This window comes from Anarhichas minor, unplaced genomic scaffold (assembly GCF_050575085.1).
Source record: "Anarhichas minor isolate MPS153535 unplaced genomic scaffold, ASM5057508v1 ptg000095l, whole genome shotgun sequence".
In the NCBI taxonomy this organism is placed as follows: domain Eukaryota; kingdom Metazoa; phylum Chordata; class Actinopteri; order Perciformes; family Anarhichadidae; genus Anarhichas; species Anarhichas minor.
The window spans coordinates 1121505-1140000 of NW_027466541.1; the positions used below are offsets into that span (position 1 = coordinate 1121505).

At 42.5% G+C, this 18496-nt stretch overlaps 2 protein-coding genes across 2 annotated transcripts in view; one reads left to right on the plus strand and one right to left on the minus strand.

Moving 5' to 3' along the window:
* The first annotated feature begins 725 nt into the window (after nucleotides 1–725).
* Nucleotides 726–15374, plus strand: LOC142939274 (bile salt-activated lipase-like). The gene is made up of 12 exons (XM_076082532.1): nucleotides 726–866; nucleotides 1038–1185; nucleotides 1567–1686; nucleotides 2362–2559; nucleotides 4192–4322; nucleotides 6941–7048; nucleotides 7617–7740; nucleotides 7827–8013; nucleotides 8365–8568; nucleotides 9199–9396; nucleotides 14515–14622; nucleotides 15155–15374. Exons 1-12 carry the CDS (start codon nucleotides 804–806, stop codon nucleotides 15297–15299), a joined length of 1734 nt encoding a protein of 577 aa, XP_075938647.1. The 5' UTR covers nucleotides 726–803; the 3' UTR covers nucleotides 15300–15374.
* Nucleotides 15375–16863: 1489 nt separating this feature from the next.
* LOC142939270 (inactive phospholipid phosphatase 7-like) overlaps nucleotides 16864–18496 on the minus strand; it is a 3153-nt gene continuing 1520 nt past the window's right edge. Inside the window, exons 3-4 of the mRNA XM_076082526.1 lie at nucleotides 17378–17559; nucleotides 16864–17070 (exon numbers count right to left, since the gene is read on the minus strand). Of these exons, the coding sequence (XP_075938641.1) occupies nucleotides 16864–17070; nucleotides 17378–17559 (389 nt within the window). The remainder of the gene's footprint in view (nucleotides 17071–17377; nucleotides 17560–18496) is intronic.

Consider the following 18496-nt stretch of genomic DNA (forward strand, 5'->3'; position numbering starts at 1 on the left):
TTATGAACATATGATATTTTTATCTCTACATAATATTCACATATTTTAAGGTAAAGTATTTAAAGCTGAATAATACGACATGAACACATTTCTATTGACTCCACATGGCTCTCAACATGGCGACGCCTGAGCCGGTGCAGCTAACAGCGCTAACAACAGTGTGTGTGACACAGACTGTTTATAAGAAGTGGATGTTTTGAATCCTCCAACTTAACGTTTTGTCCGTCGCCATCTTGTTTTTCTTAACCAGTGAACAGGAAGTGACTATATCTGGACTGAGGAGGAGTGACGTAGAGATGCGGTATATGTCTCTGGTAGAGACCTGTCAATCACTGTGTAGCCCCGCCCTAAAGCATCCCCTGCTTTATGGTCTGTGTGACTCTAAATGGACCATAATGTACTAAATGAACATCATGCTGTATTGAAGAAGACTTGAAACTAGAGATTGAGACCATAAACTCATGTTTACAATGTTTACTGAGGTAATAAATCAAGAGAGAAGTAGAGTCATTTTCTCATAGACTTCTATACAACCAGAGGAGTCGCCCCCTGGTGGACACTAGAGAGAATGCAGCTTTAACTCATGAAGCTTTAGCTTCACTTAAAGAACCGGAGGTTGTCTCCTGGTGCTACTGTTCCTTTAAATCTGAATTTATCTTCAGCAAAGCTGTTGAAGATAAGAAGTTTCATCAGTGAACACAGTATAAATACCAGCAGAGGGTCAGAGAGAGACAGACAGAGAGACAGACAGACAGAGAGACAGAGAGACAGACACAGAGACGGACAGAGAGACAGACAGAGAGATGATGATGATGTTATTGGTGCTTCTGTTCGGTGTCTGTCTGAACTCAGCCTCAGCTGCAAAGGTGAGTGTTACTTTATCACATATTTATACATTTACTGTATCGAATAAATATGTTGAGTGTCACAATAAACTAACAGTGTTGATGATATGTATATATATATACATATCCATATGTGTATATATATATATACTGTAAATGTGTGTGTGTGTGTGCGTGTGTGTGTGTGTGTAGCTGGGGGTGGTGCAGACTGAAGGGGGGCAGGTGGAGGGGCGGAGTCACAGGATGGGTCTGTTCAGGTCCTTGGACGTCTTTAAAGGCGTCCCCTTCGCTGACGTCCCCGGAAAGTGGGAGAAACCTAAACCTCACCCCGGATGGAGTGGTAGGTCACTCGTTAACGTGTCACCGATGGTGTGCAGTGATGTCACAGTGTGTGATGTAATGAGACGGACTGTTAAACGGTTTGTTTAGACCTGGTGAACGGGCGGAGCTAACTTCATCCAATCAGAGAGCTTCACACTCAGATTGGTTACACTGGAGGAATTTCATGATTTCTGAACTGAAGTGATTTATTAAAAAAATATTTAAAAAAAAGTGGTTAGCTTAGCTTAGCATAAAGACTGGAAACAGCTAGCCTGGCTCTACAGATCAATGAAACGTGTTTATTACAGATACACATGTGAAGCTCTCTGTGTTTAAGATGTTAATCAGTTGAAGAAACAAAATAAAAGATGGAAATTAATTCACGTTTGTTGTTTTCTAGGAATCCTGAAGGCTGATAAGTATCGAGATCGCTGCCTGCAGGTGACGCTGCTGCAGACAAAAACCCAGGGCAGCGATGACTGTCTTTACCTGAACATCTTTGTTCCACAGGGACGGAAATGTAGGTAACACACACACACACAGACGTATTTCTATCTTTGTGAGGACCCTCATACACATTATGACGATGACGATGACTTGGCGATGACGTTGATGTTGACGTTGATAATGACGTTGACGTTGACGTTAACTTGACGTTGACGATGACGTTGACTTGGCGATGACGTTGACGTTGCCGATGACGTTGACGTTGACTTGCCGATGACGTTGACGTTGATAATGACGTTGACGTTGACGTTGACTTGCCGATGACATTGACGTTGATAATGACGTTGACGTTGACGATGGCGTTGGCGATGGTGATGACTTTGGCGATGACGTTGACGTTGACGTTGACTTGGCGTTGACGATGACGTTGACTTGGAGATGGCGATGGCGATGACGTTGGCGATGACGATGACGTTGGCGATGATGTTGGTGATGACGTTGACGTTGACAATAGCGATGACGATGGTGATGACGTTGGCGTTGACTTGGTGATGATGTTGACTTTAATAATGACGTTGGCGATGACGTTGGCGATGACGTTGGCAATGACGTTGACGTTGACTTTGACGATGACAATGACGAAGACAATGACGATGACAATGACGATGGCGATGACGTTGGCGATGATGATGATGGCGATGATGACGATGGTGATGATGATGATGATCGACCTCTTCGTCTCCGCCAGTGTCGACTAACCTCCCGGTGATGGTCTACCTGTTCGGGGGGGCCTTCCTGTTGGGGGCCTCCAACGATGTGGCGATCCTCGGGGACTCTCTGTATGACGGCAAGGAGCTGGCCGACCGCGGCGACATCATCGTCGTCACGGTGAACTACCGAGTTGGCACGATGGGGTTCCTCAGCACCGGAGACGCCCGCCTGCCAGGTCTGACCAATCAGCTGTTATTGATCTGGTATCGACTTGGTTAGGTCTGAGCCAAAGCTCCACCGGTTAGACGCTCAGAGTGAAGTGAAGGATTCTGGGTCACGCTGGGATCCGTGTTTTGCTGCCTGCTGGTGATTTTCCCAGCATGCACCTGTGGTCAGAGCAGCGGTGTGTTTGAGGTCTTATCGGTGTAGATCAAAGTGTTAGTTCAGCTGGTGTGACATGAAACAAGGTCTCAGGTGATGAAGACGAAGGTCGAACACAGATCATAATAATAATAACACGAGTACAAGGAGTTCCTCATATATATATATTAGTGCTGGGCAACGATTACAATTTTTAATCGCGATTAATCTCATTGTTATGGCAAAATTCAATAATGAATTCAAAAGTAGTGTATTGTGCACTTTTATTTTGAAAGTACTGCTATATGAACTAAAGTGCAATAACATTTGTTTTGTAAACACTTTAAACACATCAGGTTCTTGTTAGCAGCAGTATTCCCTTTACACAGTAGCAGTTATAATATTTATTGTATATTATATATATTTTATGAAATCAACACAACAAAAAAAGAAATGTGTGTTGACATAATATTCTATGATTAATTTAAGCCTCTAGAATTGAATGGAAACTCTTCCCCAGATTGTTCTGCTTAGTACGTGTTGAAGTCCAGATATGAGGAAACTAAACGCGTCTAGCTGGTTCATAACAGTCTGGAGGAGCTCCGTGGATCTCATGGAGCTGTGTTCACTGTGTCTAGTGAGCCACACGTCGCTGTTCACTACAGCTGTATGAACACTAAACTAACTGATTTAACGGCAATAAACCGACAGAAAGGGGATTCTGAAATCACTACGTAATGATGCTGATTAAAAAGTCTGAATTCATGTTTAGTTAGTTCTCTCCACAAGACGACAAGAAAATAACTTTAAAAATACTTGTTTTCTCAACATTGTAGCAGCTCCATCAACACTCAACATAACGTCACATAGGCGTAAGTACAGCGTCTATTCATTGTTTGTACCGTCTGGTTTACACACACACATTTATACACATAGTCCGGTCTCCACTAACAGGAGGTATCGTGGAGCTCTGGTGAACACAGACGGATACAGAGTTTGTTTCCTGGTTCAACGTCAGGACGTCAGTGATGACAGGAGGAGCATCTCAACGCTGATAGGCTATCGCGCCGCAGCGCCCGCCCCAAATGCTCTCATTGGTTTAGACGCGTGATGACGCCCATCCCAAGCCAGTCCTGATCAACATCCTGCCCCTCCTGTGACCCATGGTCTGTCAGTCTGTCTATTCAGAGCCAGTGAGCAACGGACTTTCAGAATAATTATATATTTTTTTTAAACTGCGTTAACGCGCAATAAAATAATTGTCGCCGATAATTAATTAATGCGTTAACGCGATAATAACGCGCTAACTTGCCCAGCACTAATATATATATATATATACAGTATATGAGGAAAACCAGCACAGAATCACATGGGTCATAGCTCAGCCTAGGTCTGGTCCTGGTCTAAGGTGTGTATCTGGTCCTGATCTGAGGTGTGTATTTGGTCCTGGTCTGAGCTGTAGTTCTGGTCCTGGTCTGAGATTTCAGGTGGTCCTTTCTCCCCATAGGGAACTACGGTCTGTGGGACCAGCACGCTGGGATCTCGTGGGTCCGGAGGAACATCGCTGCGTTCGGAGGAAACCCCGACAACATCACCATCTTCGGCCAATCAGCCGGAGCCGTCAGCACCAGCTTCCAGGTCAGAGGTCAAACACAGCTGACCTTCAGGACCTTTTGTTGTAGAGTCAAATTCTTTAAAGTCACCAGGAAGGTTGTTAAGTTCAGGAAAGGTTTTCTAAGTAAAATCATTCATAATTTCCAAAGTAAAATCTTTCTCTATAAGATAAAAGAAGAGATGATGTTGATGATGAGATGAGATGATGTTGATGATGAGATGAAAAGATGATGTTGATGATGAGATGATGACATGATGAGATGATGTTGATGAGATGATGAGATGATGAGATGATGTTGATGATGAGATGATGTTGATGATGAGTTGATGACATGATGTTGATGATGACATGATGACATGATGAGATGATGTTGATGATGACATGATGACATGATGTTGATGATGAGATGATGATGAGATGATGTTGATGATGAGATGATGAGATGATGTTGATGATGAGATGATGTTGATGATGAGATGATATTGATGATGAGATGATGTTGATGATGAGATGATGAGATGATGAGATGATGTTGATGATGAGATGATGAGATGATGTTGATGATGAGATGATGTTGATGATGAGATGATATTGATGATGAGATGATGAGATGATGTTGATGATGACATGATGTTGATGATGAGATGATGATGAGATGATGAGATGATGAGATGATGTTGATGATGAGATGATGAGATGATGAGATGATGTTGATGATGTTGATAATGAGATGATGTTGATGATGAGTTGATGAGATGATGAAATTATGTTGATAATGAGATGATGAGTTGATGAGATGATGTTGATGATGAGATGATGAGATGATGAGATGATGTTGATGACGAGATGATGAGTTGATGAGATGATGAGATGATGAGATGATGTTGATGATGAAATGATGAGTTGATGAGATGATGAGATGATGTTGATGATGAGATGATGAGATGATGTTGATGATGAAATGATGAGTTGATGAGATGATGAGATGATGTGATGATGAAATGATGTTGATAATGAGATGATGAGATGATGAGTTGATGAGATGATGTTGATGATGAGATGATGAGTTGATGAGATGATGAGATGATGTTGATGACGAGATGATGAGTTGATGAGATGATGAGATGATGTTGATGATGAGATGATGAGTTGAAGAGATGATGAAATGATGTTGATAATGAGATGATGAAATGATGAGATGATGAGATGATGTTGATGATGAGATGATGTTGATGATGAGATGATGAGTTGATGAGATGATGAGATGATGTTGATGATGAGATGATAAGTTGATGAGATGATGTTGATGATGAGATGATGTTGATGATGAGATGATGAGATGATGAGATGATGTTGATGATGAGATGATGTTGATGATGAGATGATGAGATTATGTTGATGATGAGATGATGAGTTGAGATGATGTTGATGATGAGATGATGTTGATGACGAGATGATGAGATGATGAGATGATGTTGATGATGAGATGATGAGATGATGAGATGATGTTGATGATGAGATGATGTTGATGATGAGATGATGAGATTATGTTGATGATGAGATGATGAGATGATGTTGATGATGTTGATGATGAGATGATGTTGATGATGAGATGATGACATGATGTTGATGATGAGATGATGAGATGATGTTGATGATGAGATGATGTTGATGATGAGATGATGTTGATGATGACATGATGAGATGATGAGATGATGTTGATGATGTTGATGATGAGATGATGAGATGATGTTGATGACATGATGAGATGATGTTGATGATGACATGATGTTGATGATGAGATGATGTTGATGATGAGATGATGAGATGATGTTGATGATGACATGATGTTGATGATGAAATGATGTTGATGGCTGACATGATGAGATGATGTTGATGATGAGATGATGAGATGATGTTGATGATGAGATGATGAGATGATGTTGATGATGAGATGATGTTGATGATGACATGATGAGATGATGAGATGATGTTGATGATGAGATGATGAGATGATGTTGATGACATGATGAGATGATGTTGATGATGACATGATGTTGATGATGAGATGATGTTGATGATGAGATGATGAGATGATGTTGATGATGACATGATGTTGATGATGAGATGATGTTGATGGCTGACATGATGAGATTATGTTGATGATGACATGATGTTGATGATGAGATGATGAGATGATGTTGATGATGAGATGATGTTGATGATGAGATGATGTTGATGATGACATGATGAGATGATGAGATGATGTTGATGATGTTGATGATGAGATGATGTTGATGACTGATGGAATGATTTGGAATAAAACAGGATTAAAAGAAGAATAAAAACAGTTTGTAACTGATCTCTGGTCAGAAGTTCGTTCATCAGAACACTGTTTTGTATCTGAGGATGAATCAATATTTGACCTGATCTTTGTCTAACCCCTGTCCTCTGCCTGTCTGTCTGTCTCTCTGTCTCCATGTCTGTCTCCCTCTCTCTCTGTTTCTTTCTCCCTCTCTGTCTCTCTCTCTCTTCATATCTGTCTCACTGTCTGTCTCTCCCTGTCTCTTTCTCCCTGTGTGTCTCCCTGTCTGTATCCCTGTCTCTCTCCTTGTCTCTTTACCTGTCTCTCTCTCCTCAGATGCTGTCCCCCTACAGTAAAGGTTTATTCCGTAGAGTGATCTCTCAGTGTGGAGTAGCTCTGAGTCCCTGGGCTCTGCAGAAGAACCCCATGTCTCTCACCAAGAAGGTCCATGAACAGCACCATCTTCTGTAGATCTCATGAACACCATCACCATCTGTAGATGTCATGAACACCATCACCATCTGTAGATCTCATGACCACTCCCACCGTCTGTAGATCTCATGAACACTCCCACCGTCTGTAGATCACATGAACACTCCCACCATCTGTAGATCACATGAACACCACCACCGTCTGTAGATCTCATGAACACTCCCACCGTCTGTAGATCTCATGAACACTCCCACCGTCTGTAGATCTCATAAACACCATCACCGTCTGTAGATCACATGAACACCACCACCGTCTGTATATCTCATTAACACCATCATTGTATGTAGATCTCATGAACACCACCACCATCTGTAGATCTCATGAACACTCCCACCGTCTGTAGATGTCATGAACACCATCAAAGTCTGTAGATCTCATAAACACCATCACCGTCTGTAGATCTCATGAACACCATCACCGTCTGTAGATCACATGAACACCACCACCGTCTGTAGATCTCATTAATGTGGATCAAACGGATTCTTTCTCATTGTTAAAATGTCGCTCTTACTTTCTGCAGATCGCTCGTAAAGTCGGCTGCTGGAGAAGCGACGAAGACGAGATGTTGGCATGTCTGAAGGTGAGCGACCCGGTTGGTCTCACTATGGCTGGACAAATCGATGTTCTGCTGATTCTGGGAAAAGGTGAGAATATCTGGAAGAGACAAAAACCACATCTGTATGAACTGAAACAATACTTAGTCTATGTCCATGCCTCTGTCCTCCTGCAGGTGTGGTCATGGACCTCCTTGAACTGGCTCCGGTGATCGACGGCGACTTCATCCCCGATGAACCCAGCCGTCTGTTCCACAACGCGGCTCAGTTCGACTACATGGCCGGAGTGAACAGCATGGACGGACACATGTTTGCCGGAGTCGACGTTCCTTCTATCAACAAGAAAAATGGCAACACCACCGTGTGAGTAAAGAAGAAACTACATAAAACTTTATGAAATGGAGTAAAGAAGAGAATATTTTTAGTCACTTCCTGGAGTCAAGTCGTCTTTACAGTATTTACATTTATTAATTACATCTAAACTCTACATTATAATCAGGCCCAGTGTTAGACCTTTGTTTTCTTTTATTAAACAAAAGAACATAACAGATTCAGTTTACAGGGATAAGAACAGAATAGTCAGTGGTACATCACTCAGACTCAGTTTGTAGTTTGTTCTCTTAAGACATCGACTTAATGAAGTCGTGATGTTAAAGAGACTAAACGGAGACAGAACCTGTTGCGGTCGTGTAACCGGGTTCTGTTTGTCCTCAGAGAGGACGTGAGGGGTTTGCTGGCCGGTCTGACTAAAGAGAAGGGGACCGCCGCCGTCGGCTCGGCATACAGCGTTTACTCGTCTCACTGGGGCTCGGCGCCGGAACCGGCGGTGGTGAAGAAGACGGTGGCAGACATCGAGACTGACTTCCTGTTCCTGGTTCCCACGCAGATCGCCCTCCAGCTCCACGCCAACAACACCAGGTAACCTCTGATCAGGTTCATCAGGTCTCTGAGGTCCTCTGATCAGGTTCACCAGGTATCGGAGGTCCTCTGATCAGGCTAATCTGGTCTCTGAGGTCCATTGCTTCTCTGAGGTCCTCTGATCAGGTTCACCAGGTCTACGAGGTCCTCTGATCAGGTTAATATAGTCTCTGAGGTCCTTTGATCAGGTTCATCTAGTCTATGAGGTCCTTTGATCAGGTTCATCAGGTCTCTGAGGTCCTCTGATCAGGTTCACCAGGTCTCTGAGGTCCTCTGATCAGGTTCATCTGGTCTCTGACGTCCATCGCTTCTCTGAGGTCCTCTGATCAGGTTCATCAGGTCTCTGAGGTCCTCTGATCAGGTTCATCAGGTCTCTTAGGTCCTCTGATCAGGTTCATCGGGTCTCTGAGGTCCTCTGATCAGGTTCATCGGGTCTCTGAGGTCCTCTGATGAGGTCTGGTGGTTCTTACTTGCTCCACGTTCAGGACTAAAGGAGACTGTGCTTTTGAGGTCGTAGCTCCTAAACTGTTAACATTAGCATCTACAGAAATATGTGGTCTTGTTGCTGGTTTCAGTTCTTGAGTTTGGTGTTAAAGATGACCAGAAGTGTCCGTTCTGTTTGTTCCTCAGGGGAGCCCGTACCTACTCCTACCTGTTCAACATGAAGACGCGTATCCCAGGATTCCCTCGCTGGGTGGAAGCGGAGCACGCCGAGGACCTGCAGTACCTGTTTGGTAAACCCTTCGCCACCCCGCTGGTCTACTTCCCCCGACACCGGGACTTGTCCGGGTACATGATCGCGTACTGGACCAACTTCGCAAGGACCGGGTAAAATCCCAGCATGCACTGCAAACATACATGTCAACACACCACAACTAGGTCTGCCTCTGATCGTGGTTTCTCACAGGCCAGACAAGAAATACTGGTCTCTATTGGTATTTACTGAAAACTAGACCACTGGTCAGTATAGTTATTAAAACATGTCTAAAATGGTCTCTGAACTGGTTTGACGTAGTCTTAACTAGTTTGAAGTGGTCTGAACTGGTTTGAAGTAGTCTGAACTGGTTTGAAGTAGCCTGAACTAGTTTGAAGTAGCCTGAACTGGTTTGAAGTAGTCTGAACTAGTTTGAAGTAGTCTGAACTGGTTTGAAGTAGTCTGAACTAGTTTGAAGTAGCCTGACTGGTTTGAAGTAGTCTGAACTAGTTTGAAGTAGTCTGAACTAGTTTGAAGTAGCCTGAACTGGTTTGAAGTAGCCTGAACTAGTTTGAAGTAGTCTGAACTGGTTTTAAGTAGTCTGAACTGGTTTGAAGTAGCCTGAACTGGTTTGAAGTAGTCTGAAATGGATTGAAGTAGTCTGAACTGGTTTGAATTAGCCTGAAGTGGATTGAAGTAGCCTGAACTAGTTTGAAGTAGTCTGAAATGGATTGAAGTGGTCTGAACTGGTTTGACGTAGTCTTAACTGGTTTGAAGTGGTCTGAACTGGTTTGACGTAGTCTTAACTGGTTTGAAGTGGTCTGAACTGGTTTGATGTAGTCTTAACTGGTTTGAAGTAGTCTGAACTGGTTTGAAGTGGTCTGAACTGGTTTGAAGTAGCCTGAACTAGTTTGAAGTAGCCTGAACTGGTTTGAAGTAGTCTGAACTGGTTTGAAGTAGTCTGAACTAGTTTGAAGTAGCCTGAACTGGTTTGAAGTAGTCTAAACTAGTTTGAAGTAATCTGAACTGGTTTGAAGTAGCCTGAACTAGTTTGAAGTAGTCTGAACTGGTTTTAAGTAGTCTGAACTAGTTTGAAGTAGTCTGAACTGGTTTGAAGTAGCCTGAACTAGTTTGAAGTAGTCTGAACTGGTTTTAAGTAGCCTGAACTAGTTTGAAGTAGTCTGAACTAGTTTGAAGTAGCCTGAAATGGATTGAAGTGGTCTGAACTGGTTTGAATTAGCCTGAAGTGGATTGAAGTAGCCTGAACTGGTTTGACGTAGTCTTAACTGGTTTGAAGTGGTCTGAACTGGTTTGACGTAGTCTTAACTGGTTTGAAGTGGTCTGAACTGGTTTGATGTAGTCTTAACTGGTTTGAAGTAGTCTGAACTGGTTTGAAGTGGTCTGAACTGGTTTGAAGTAGCCTGAACTAGTTTGAAGTAGTCTGAACTGGTTTGAAGTAGTCTGAACTAGTTTGAAGTAGCCTGAACTGGTTTGAAGTAGTCTGAACTAGTTTGAAGTAGTCTGAACTGGTTTGAAGTAGCCTGAACTGGTTTGAAGTAGTCTGAAATGGATTGAAGTAGTCTGAACTGGTTTGAATTAGCCTGAAGTGGATTGAAGTAGCCTGAACTGGTTTGAAGTAGTCTGAAATGGATTGAAGTGGTCTGAACTGGTTTGACGTAGTCTTAACTGGTTTGAAGTGGTCTGAACTGGTTTGACGTAGTCTTAACTGGTTTGAAGTGGTCTGAACTGGTTTGATGTAGTCTTAACTGGTTTGAAGTAGTCTGAACTGGTTTGAAGTGGTCTGAACTGGTTTGAAGTAGCCTGAACTAGTTTGAAGTAGCCTGAACTAGTTTGAAGTAATCTGAACTGGTTTGAAGTAGCCTGAACTAGTTTGAAGTAGTCTGAACTGGTTTTAAGTAGTCTGAACTAGTTTGAAGTAGTCTGAACTGGTTTGAAGTAGCCTGAACTAGTTTGAAGTAGTCTGAACTGGTTTTAAGTAGCCTGAACTGGTTTGAAGTAGTCTGAACTAGTTTGAAGTAGCCTGAAATGGATTGAAGTGTTCTGAACTGGTTTGAATTAGCCTGAAGTGGATTGAAGTAGCCTGAACTGGTTTGACGTAGTCTTAACTGGTTTGAAGTGGTCTGAACTGGTTTGACGTAGTCTTAACTGGTTTGAAGTGGTCTGAACTGGTTTGATGTAGTCTTAACTGGTTTGAAGTAGTCTGAACTGGTTTGAAGTGGTCTGAACTGGTTTGAAGTAGCCTGAACTAGTTTGAAGTAGTCTGAACTGGTTTGAAGTAGTCTGAACTAGTTTGAAGTAGCCTGAACTGGTTTGAAGTAGTCTGAACTAGTTTGAAGTAGTCTGAACTGGTTTGAAGTAGCCTGAACTAGTTTGAAGTAGTCTGAACTGGTTTGAAGTAGTCTGAACTAGTTTGAAGTAGTCTGAACTGGTTTGAAGTAGCCTGAACTGGTTTGAAGTAGTCTGAACTGGTTTTAAGTAGCCTGAACTAGTTTGAAGTAGTCTGAACTAGTTTGAAGTAGCCTGAACTGGTTTGAAGTAGTCTGAACTAGATTGAAGTTGTCTGAACTGGTTTGAAGTAGCCTGAACTAGTTTGAAGTAGTTTGAACTGGTTTTAAGTAGTCTGAACTAGTTTGAAGTAGTCTGAACTGGTTTGAAGTAGCCTGAACTAGTTTGAAGTAGTCTGAACTGGTTTTAAGTAGCCTGAACTAGTTTGAAGTAGTCTGAACTAGTTTGAAGTAGCCTGAAATGGATTGAAGTGGTCTGAACTGGTTTGAAGTAGTCTGAACTAGTTTGAAGCAGTCTGAACTAGTTTGAAGTAGCCTGAACTAGTTTGATGTAGCCTGAACTGGTTTGAAGTAGCCTGAACTAGTTTGAAGTAGTCTGAATTGGTTTGAAGTAGTCTGAACTAGTTTGAAGTAGTCTGAACTAGTTTGAAGTAGCCTGAACTAGTTTGAAGTAGCCTGAAATGGATTGAAGTGGTCTGAACTGGTTTGACGTAGTCTTAACTGGTTTGAAGTGGTCTGAACTGGTTTGAAGTAGTCTGAACTGGTTTGAAGTAGCCTGAACTAGTTTGAAGTAGTCTGAACTGGTTTGAAGTAATCTGAACTAGTTTGAAGTAGTCTGAACTAGTTTGAAGTAGCCTGAACTAGTTTGAAGTAGCCTGAACTGGTTTGAAGTAGCCCGAACTAGTTTGAAGTAGTCTGAAATGGATTGAAGTAGTCTGAACTAGTTTGAAGTCGTCTGAACTGGTTTGAAGTAGTCTGAACTAGTTTGAAGTAGTCTGAACTTGTTTGAAGTAGCCTGAACTAGTTTGAAGTAGCCTGAACTAGTTTGAAGTAGCCTGAACTAGTTTGAAGTAGTCTGAACTAGTTTGAAGTAGTCTGAACTTGTTTGAAGTAGCCTGAAATGGATTGAAGTAGCTTGAACTAGTTTGAAGTAGTCTGAAATGGATTGAAGTAGCCTGAACTAGTTTGAAGTAGTCTGAACTGGTTTGAATTAGCCTGAACTAGTTTGAAGTAGTCTGAAATGGATTGAAGTAGTCTGAACTAGTTTGAAGTAGTCTGAACTAGTTTGAATTAGCCTGAACTAGTTTGAAGTAGTCTGAACTGGTTTGAAGTAGTCTGAACTAGTTTGAAGTAGTCTGAACTATTTTGAAGTAGCCTGAACTAGTTTGAAGTAGCCTGAAATGGATTGAAGTGGTCTGAACTGGTTTGACGTAGTCTTAACTGGTTTGAAGTGGTCTGAACTGGTTTGAAGTAGTCTGAACTAGTTTGAAGCAGTCTGAACTAGTTTGAAGTAGCCTGAACTGGTTTGAAGTAGCCTGAACTAGTTTGAAGTTGTCTGAACTGGTTTGAAGTAGTCTGAACTAGTTTGAAGTAGTCTGAACTAGTTTGAAGTAGCCTGAACTAGTTTGAAGTAGTCTGAACTTGTTTGAAGTAGCCTGAAATGGATTGAAGTAGCCTGAACTAGTTTGAAGTAGTCTGAAATGGATTGAAGTAGTCTGAACTAGTTTGAAGTAGTCTGAACTAGTTTGAATTAGCCTGAACTAGTTTGAAGTAGTCTGAAATGGATTGAAGTAGTCTGAACTAGTTTGAATTAGCCTGAACTAATTTGAAGTAGTCTGAAATGGATTGAAGTAGTCTGAACTAGTTTGAAGTAGCCTGAACTGGTTTGAAGTAGCCTGAACTAGTTTGAAGTTGTCTGAACTGGTTGGAAGTAGTCTGAACTAGTTTGAATTAGCCTGAACTAGTTTGAAGTAGTCTGAAATGGATTGAAGTAGTCTGAACTAGTTTGAAGTAGTCTGAACTGGTTTGAAGTAGTCTGAAATGGATTGAAGTAGTCTGAACTGGTTTGAAGTAGTCTGAACTAGTTTGAAGTAGTCTGAACTATTTTGAAGTAGCCTGAACTAGTTTGAAGTAGCCTGAAATGGATTGAAGTGGTCTGAACTGGTTTGACGTAGTCTTAACTGGTTTGAAGTGGTCTGAACTGGTTTGAAGTAGTCTGAACTAGTTTGAAGCAGTCTGAACTAGTTTGAAGTAGCCTGAACTGGTTTGAAGTAGCCTGAACTAGTTTGAAGTTGTCTGAACTGGTTTGAAGTAGTCTGAACTAGTTTGAAGTAGTCTGAACTAGTTTGAAGTAGCCTGAACTAGTTTGAAGTAGTCTGAACTTGTTTGAAGTAGCCTGAAATGGATTGAAGTAGCCTGAACTAGTTTGAAGTAGTCTGAAATGGATTGAAGTAGTCTGAACTAGTTTGAAGTAGTCTGAACTAGTTTGAAGTAGTCTGAACTAGTTTGAATTAGCCTGAACTAGTTTGAAGTAGTCTGAAATGGATTGAAGTAGTCTGAACTAGTTTGAATTAGCCTGAACTAATTTGAAGTAGTCTGAAATGGATTGAAGTAGTCTGAACTAGTTTGAAGTAGCCTGAACTGGTTTGAAGTAGCCTGAACTAGTTTGAAGTTGTCTGAACTGGTTGGAAGTAGTCTGAACTAGTTTGAATTAGCCTGAACTAGTTTGAAGTAGTCTGAAATGGATTGAAGTAGTCTGAACTAGTTTGAAGTAGTCTGAACTGGTTTGAAGTAGTCTGAAATGGATTGAAGTAGTCTGAACTGGTTGGAAGTAGTCTGAACTAGTTTACATGGACTGGTCTGAACTGGTTAACACAGGTCTGAAATTATGTAAACTGGTCTGAACTTTCTTAAACTGGTGTAATATTTCACTGTCCTCCTGTCCAGTGATCCCAGTACAGGAGAGAGTAGAGTCCCAGTTCCCTGGCCCGCCTTCACCAAACACCACCAACCCTACCTGACCATCAACCACAAGATCACCAAGTCCTCCATCAGGTACGACTCTGTACTCTAATGTAGTCTATTATAACTCTACTGGGTTTCTACTGTGTTTCTACTGGGATTCTACTGTTCTCTACTGTACTCTACTGTGGTCTATTTTATACTACTGGGATTCTACTGTACTCTACTGTACTCTACTGTTGTCTATGTTATACTACTGGGATTCTACTGTACTCTACTGTGGTCTATGTTATACTACTGGGATTCCACTGTTCTCTACTGTGATTCTACTGTACTCTACTGTATTCTACTGTGATTCTACTGTACTCTACTGTACTCTACTGTGGTCTCTGTTATACTACTGGGATTCTACTATACTCAACCGTGGTCATTATGATTCTACTGTATTTTACTTTAGTCTACTGTACTCTACTGTATTTTAAAATGGCTCTGTTCTACTCTACCAGATGAGTAGTCTTCTTTTTTATTCTATTGTATTCTACTGTATTTGATCAGTGAAGAGTAGAAGACGTTTTTACTGTTTGAGTTTACGTGTTGAAAACATTTTGTCTGTTTCGTTCTTCAGCTACGACCTGAGATCAGAATACGTTTCCTACTGGACCAAAACCTACAGCAGCCTGCCGTCAGTCAGGAGAGGAGAAGAAGAAGAAGAAGAAGGAGAAGAAGAAGTGTACTCCTCACTGGGACTTTTAACAGAATATTTACCATAAGAATTAATGGGAGGAAAACTAACAACGCTGTGTTTTCTTCTTCTCTTATTTTAATAAATGAAGCTGAGCTCTGAACTCTGGGTATTTTATTTGATTATTATTTGATTTTTCAATCGATCGATCCATCAGTGATTATAGTCACATTAAAGTTCAGTAGAGTACAGTAGAATCATAGTAGAGTTCAGTAGAGTTCAGTAGAATCACAGTGAAGTTCAGTAGAGTTCAGTAGAATCATAGTAGAGTTCAGTAGAGTACAATAGAATCATAGTAGAGTTCAGTAGAGTTCAATAGAATCACAGTGAAGTTCAGTAGAGTTCAGTAGAGTACAGTAGAATCATAGTAGAATTCAGTAGAATCACAGTGAAGTTCAGTAGAGTATAGTAGAATCATAGTAGAGTTCAGTAGAGTTCAGTAGAATCACAGTGAAGTTCAGAAGAGTACAGTAGAATCATAGTAGAGTTCAGTAGAGTTCAGTAGAATCACAGTGACGTTCAGTAGAGTATAGTAGAATCATAGTAGAGTTCAGTAGAGTTCAGTAGAATCACAGTGAAGTTCAGTAGAGTACAGTAGAATCATAGTAGAGTTCAGTAGAGTTCAGTAGAATCACAGTGAAGTTCAGTAGAGTACAGTAGAATCATAGTAGAGTTCAGTAGAGTTCAATAGAATCATAGTAGAGTTCAGTAGAGTACAGTAGAATCACATTAGAATAAAGCAGAAAACAGTAGAGTACCGTTTAATCACAGTTGGCTACAGTAGAGTATACTAAATATGTATATGTAATATACATATTTATATAAAATATAATTATATGTGTATATTCAATTTCCAGATCTAAGCGTGTTGTCTCACTTCCTGTCTCCAACGGTTTTCAATCATAAAGCTAAATGTTTGAAATGTTTCATGAGTTCAAAGTAAAAACAGATTCAGTTCAGACAGATGAAAAGATTTTTATTTATTTAAACAACAGATTTAAACTTTTTCTTCTTCTGTGGTTTCACTCTGATGGAGGTGAAGCCCCGCCCCTACCGGCGTCCCAATACACAGCATGTTTCTACCAGAAGTACCAGGATGTTCTACTGCAGGACAAAGCCAGCGTCTCCATTCTGACCAACAATGGTCAATGGTCAAGGTGTAATGTTGTGAGGAAGTAGTATGCATGAAACATGATGTACTTTATAAGGTCTGAAGTGTGAACTAAAAGTAAAAATACAAAATAAATGTAATTTAATTGGGAGGGGCGGGGCTTAATGGTAGTCCACTGGGAGGGGAGGGGCTTAATGGCAGTCAACTGGGAGGGGAGGGGCTTTGATTTAAATAGTCTCGTCCTAGTTTTTCACAACAGGAAGTCAGACCTGAGAGACACACACACAGATTGTCTCTGTGGTTTCTGTGAACCACAATCTGAAGCGGGTCCATTTCCTGTCGTCACAGTGTTCGTCAACATGAAGTCCAAACTCATGTCAATGGAGCATCAAGTCCAGACAGACCAGTTTTAAACATGTGTGTCAGTACAGGGGAGCCTCCAGACCAGTCCTACTCCCAGCTGAACGAGTCCAGACCAGGTTCAGATCAGTGGAGGCCAGCTCAGCGTGCCGATGGAGATGAGGGTCTGGCAGGTGTCAGAGTCCAGCCAGACGGACTCCACCAGACTGAAGTGCAGGAAGCCAAGAGCGAATCCGCAGCCGACATCTGACAGGTGATGTTTACCCAGCAGCACCCGGGACATGCCCGCCAGGATGGCCCACAGGTAGAGCAGGATCCTGAGGGGCACCTGGAGGACAGGAAGACTATGTCAATACAAGGAGTCCAGTCTGGGGGTTCCAGGGTCCTGGTCCTCTGATCTGAGTCATCCAGTTAAATCAAGTCAGAGGTTTGATTTGTTAAAGATGAAACCAGCTCTCATCTGATTGGCCGACACGTCCGTTAAACAACATCAGTGTCTCAAACTCACTGATTGTATTTTCTTATTGTGAAACATGAGATAATGAATGAGCTGTGAATGTATATCGACCAATCACTGATCTCCGTTGTTTACATTGAACAGCGATGATGACAATAACCGTGATAAAAACACCAACCGCCAGCACCAGGTGGGTCAACAGGAACTTGGACACCATGACGGCTCGGCTGGCGTGGGCTGCTGGGAAAGAATACGTATCCATGGCAACGTAGTCCAAAAACCCCGGCGGGAAGTCCCATGGTCCTCTGCGCTGAAACAACTTCTGCACACCAGCGACCGTCATCAGATCCAGAGTCAGAGCTGTGGGACAGAGAGACAGGTAGCAGAGAGAGCGAGACGGGTAGCAGAGAGAGAGAGACGGGTAGCAGAGAGAGAGAGACGGGTAGCAGAGAGAGAGAGACGGGTAGCAGAGAGAGAGAGACGGGTAGCAGAGAGAGAGAGACTGGAAGCAGAGAGAGAGACGGGTAGCAGAGAGAGAGACGGGTAACAGAGAGAGAGACGGGTAGCAGAGAGAGAGAGACGGGTAACAGAGAGAGAGACAGGTAACAGAGAGAGAGAGACGGGTAGCAGAGAGAGAGAGACGGGTAGCAGAGAGAGCGAGACGGGTAGCAGAGAGAGAGAGACGGGTAGCAGAGAGAGCGAGACGGGTAGCAGAGAGAGCGAGACGGGTAGCAGAGAGAGAGAGACGGGTAGCAGAGAGAGCGAGACGGGTAGCAGAGAGAGAGAGACGGGTAGCAGAGAGAGAGAGACGGGTAGCAGAGAGAGCGAGACGGGTAGCAGAGAGAGAGACGGGTAACAGAGAGAGAGACGGGTAGCAGAGAGAGCGAGACGGGTAGCAGAGAGAGAGAGACGGGTAGCAGAGAGAGAGAGACGGGTAGCAGAGAGAGAGAGACGGGTAGCAGAGAGAGAGAGACGGGTAGCAGAGAGAGAGACGGGTAGCAGAGAGAGAGACGGGTAACAGAGAGAGAGACGGGTAGCAGAGAGAGAGAGACGGGTAGCAGAGAGAGAGAGACTGGTAGCAGAGAGAGAGACGGGTAGCAGAGAGAGAGACGGGTAACAGAGAGAGAGACGGGTAGCAGAGAGAGAGAGACGGGTAACAGAGAGAGAGACAGGTAACAGAGAGAGAGACAGGTAGCAGAGAGAGAGAGACGGGTAGCAGAGAGAGCGAGACGGGTAGCAGAGAGAGAGAGACGGGTAGCAGAGAGAGAGAGACGGGTAGCAGAGAGAGAGAGACGGG

What these genes read in the sequence shown, in the direction of transcription:
- LOC142939274 (XM_076082532.1), top strand. Translation starts at nt 804, where the DNA reads ATGATGATGATGTTATTGGTGCTTCTGTTCGGTGTCTGTCTGAACTCA. An exon ending in CCATGTCTCTCACCAAGAAG is followed by an intron (nt 7,049 to 7,616) that starts GTCCATGAACAG and finishes TACTTTCTGCAG; the next exon opens with ATCGCTCGTAAAGTCGGCTG. An exon ending in AAAAATGGCAACACCACCGT is followed by an intron (nt 8,014 to 8,364) that starts GTGAGTAAAGAA and finishes GTTTGTCCTCAG; the next exon opens with AGAGGACGTGAGGGGTTTGC.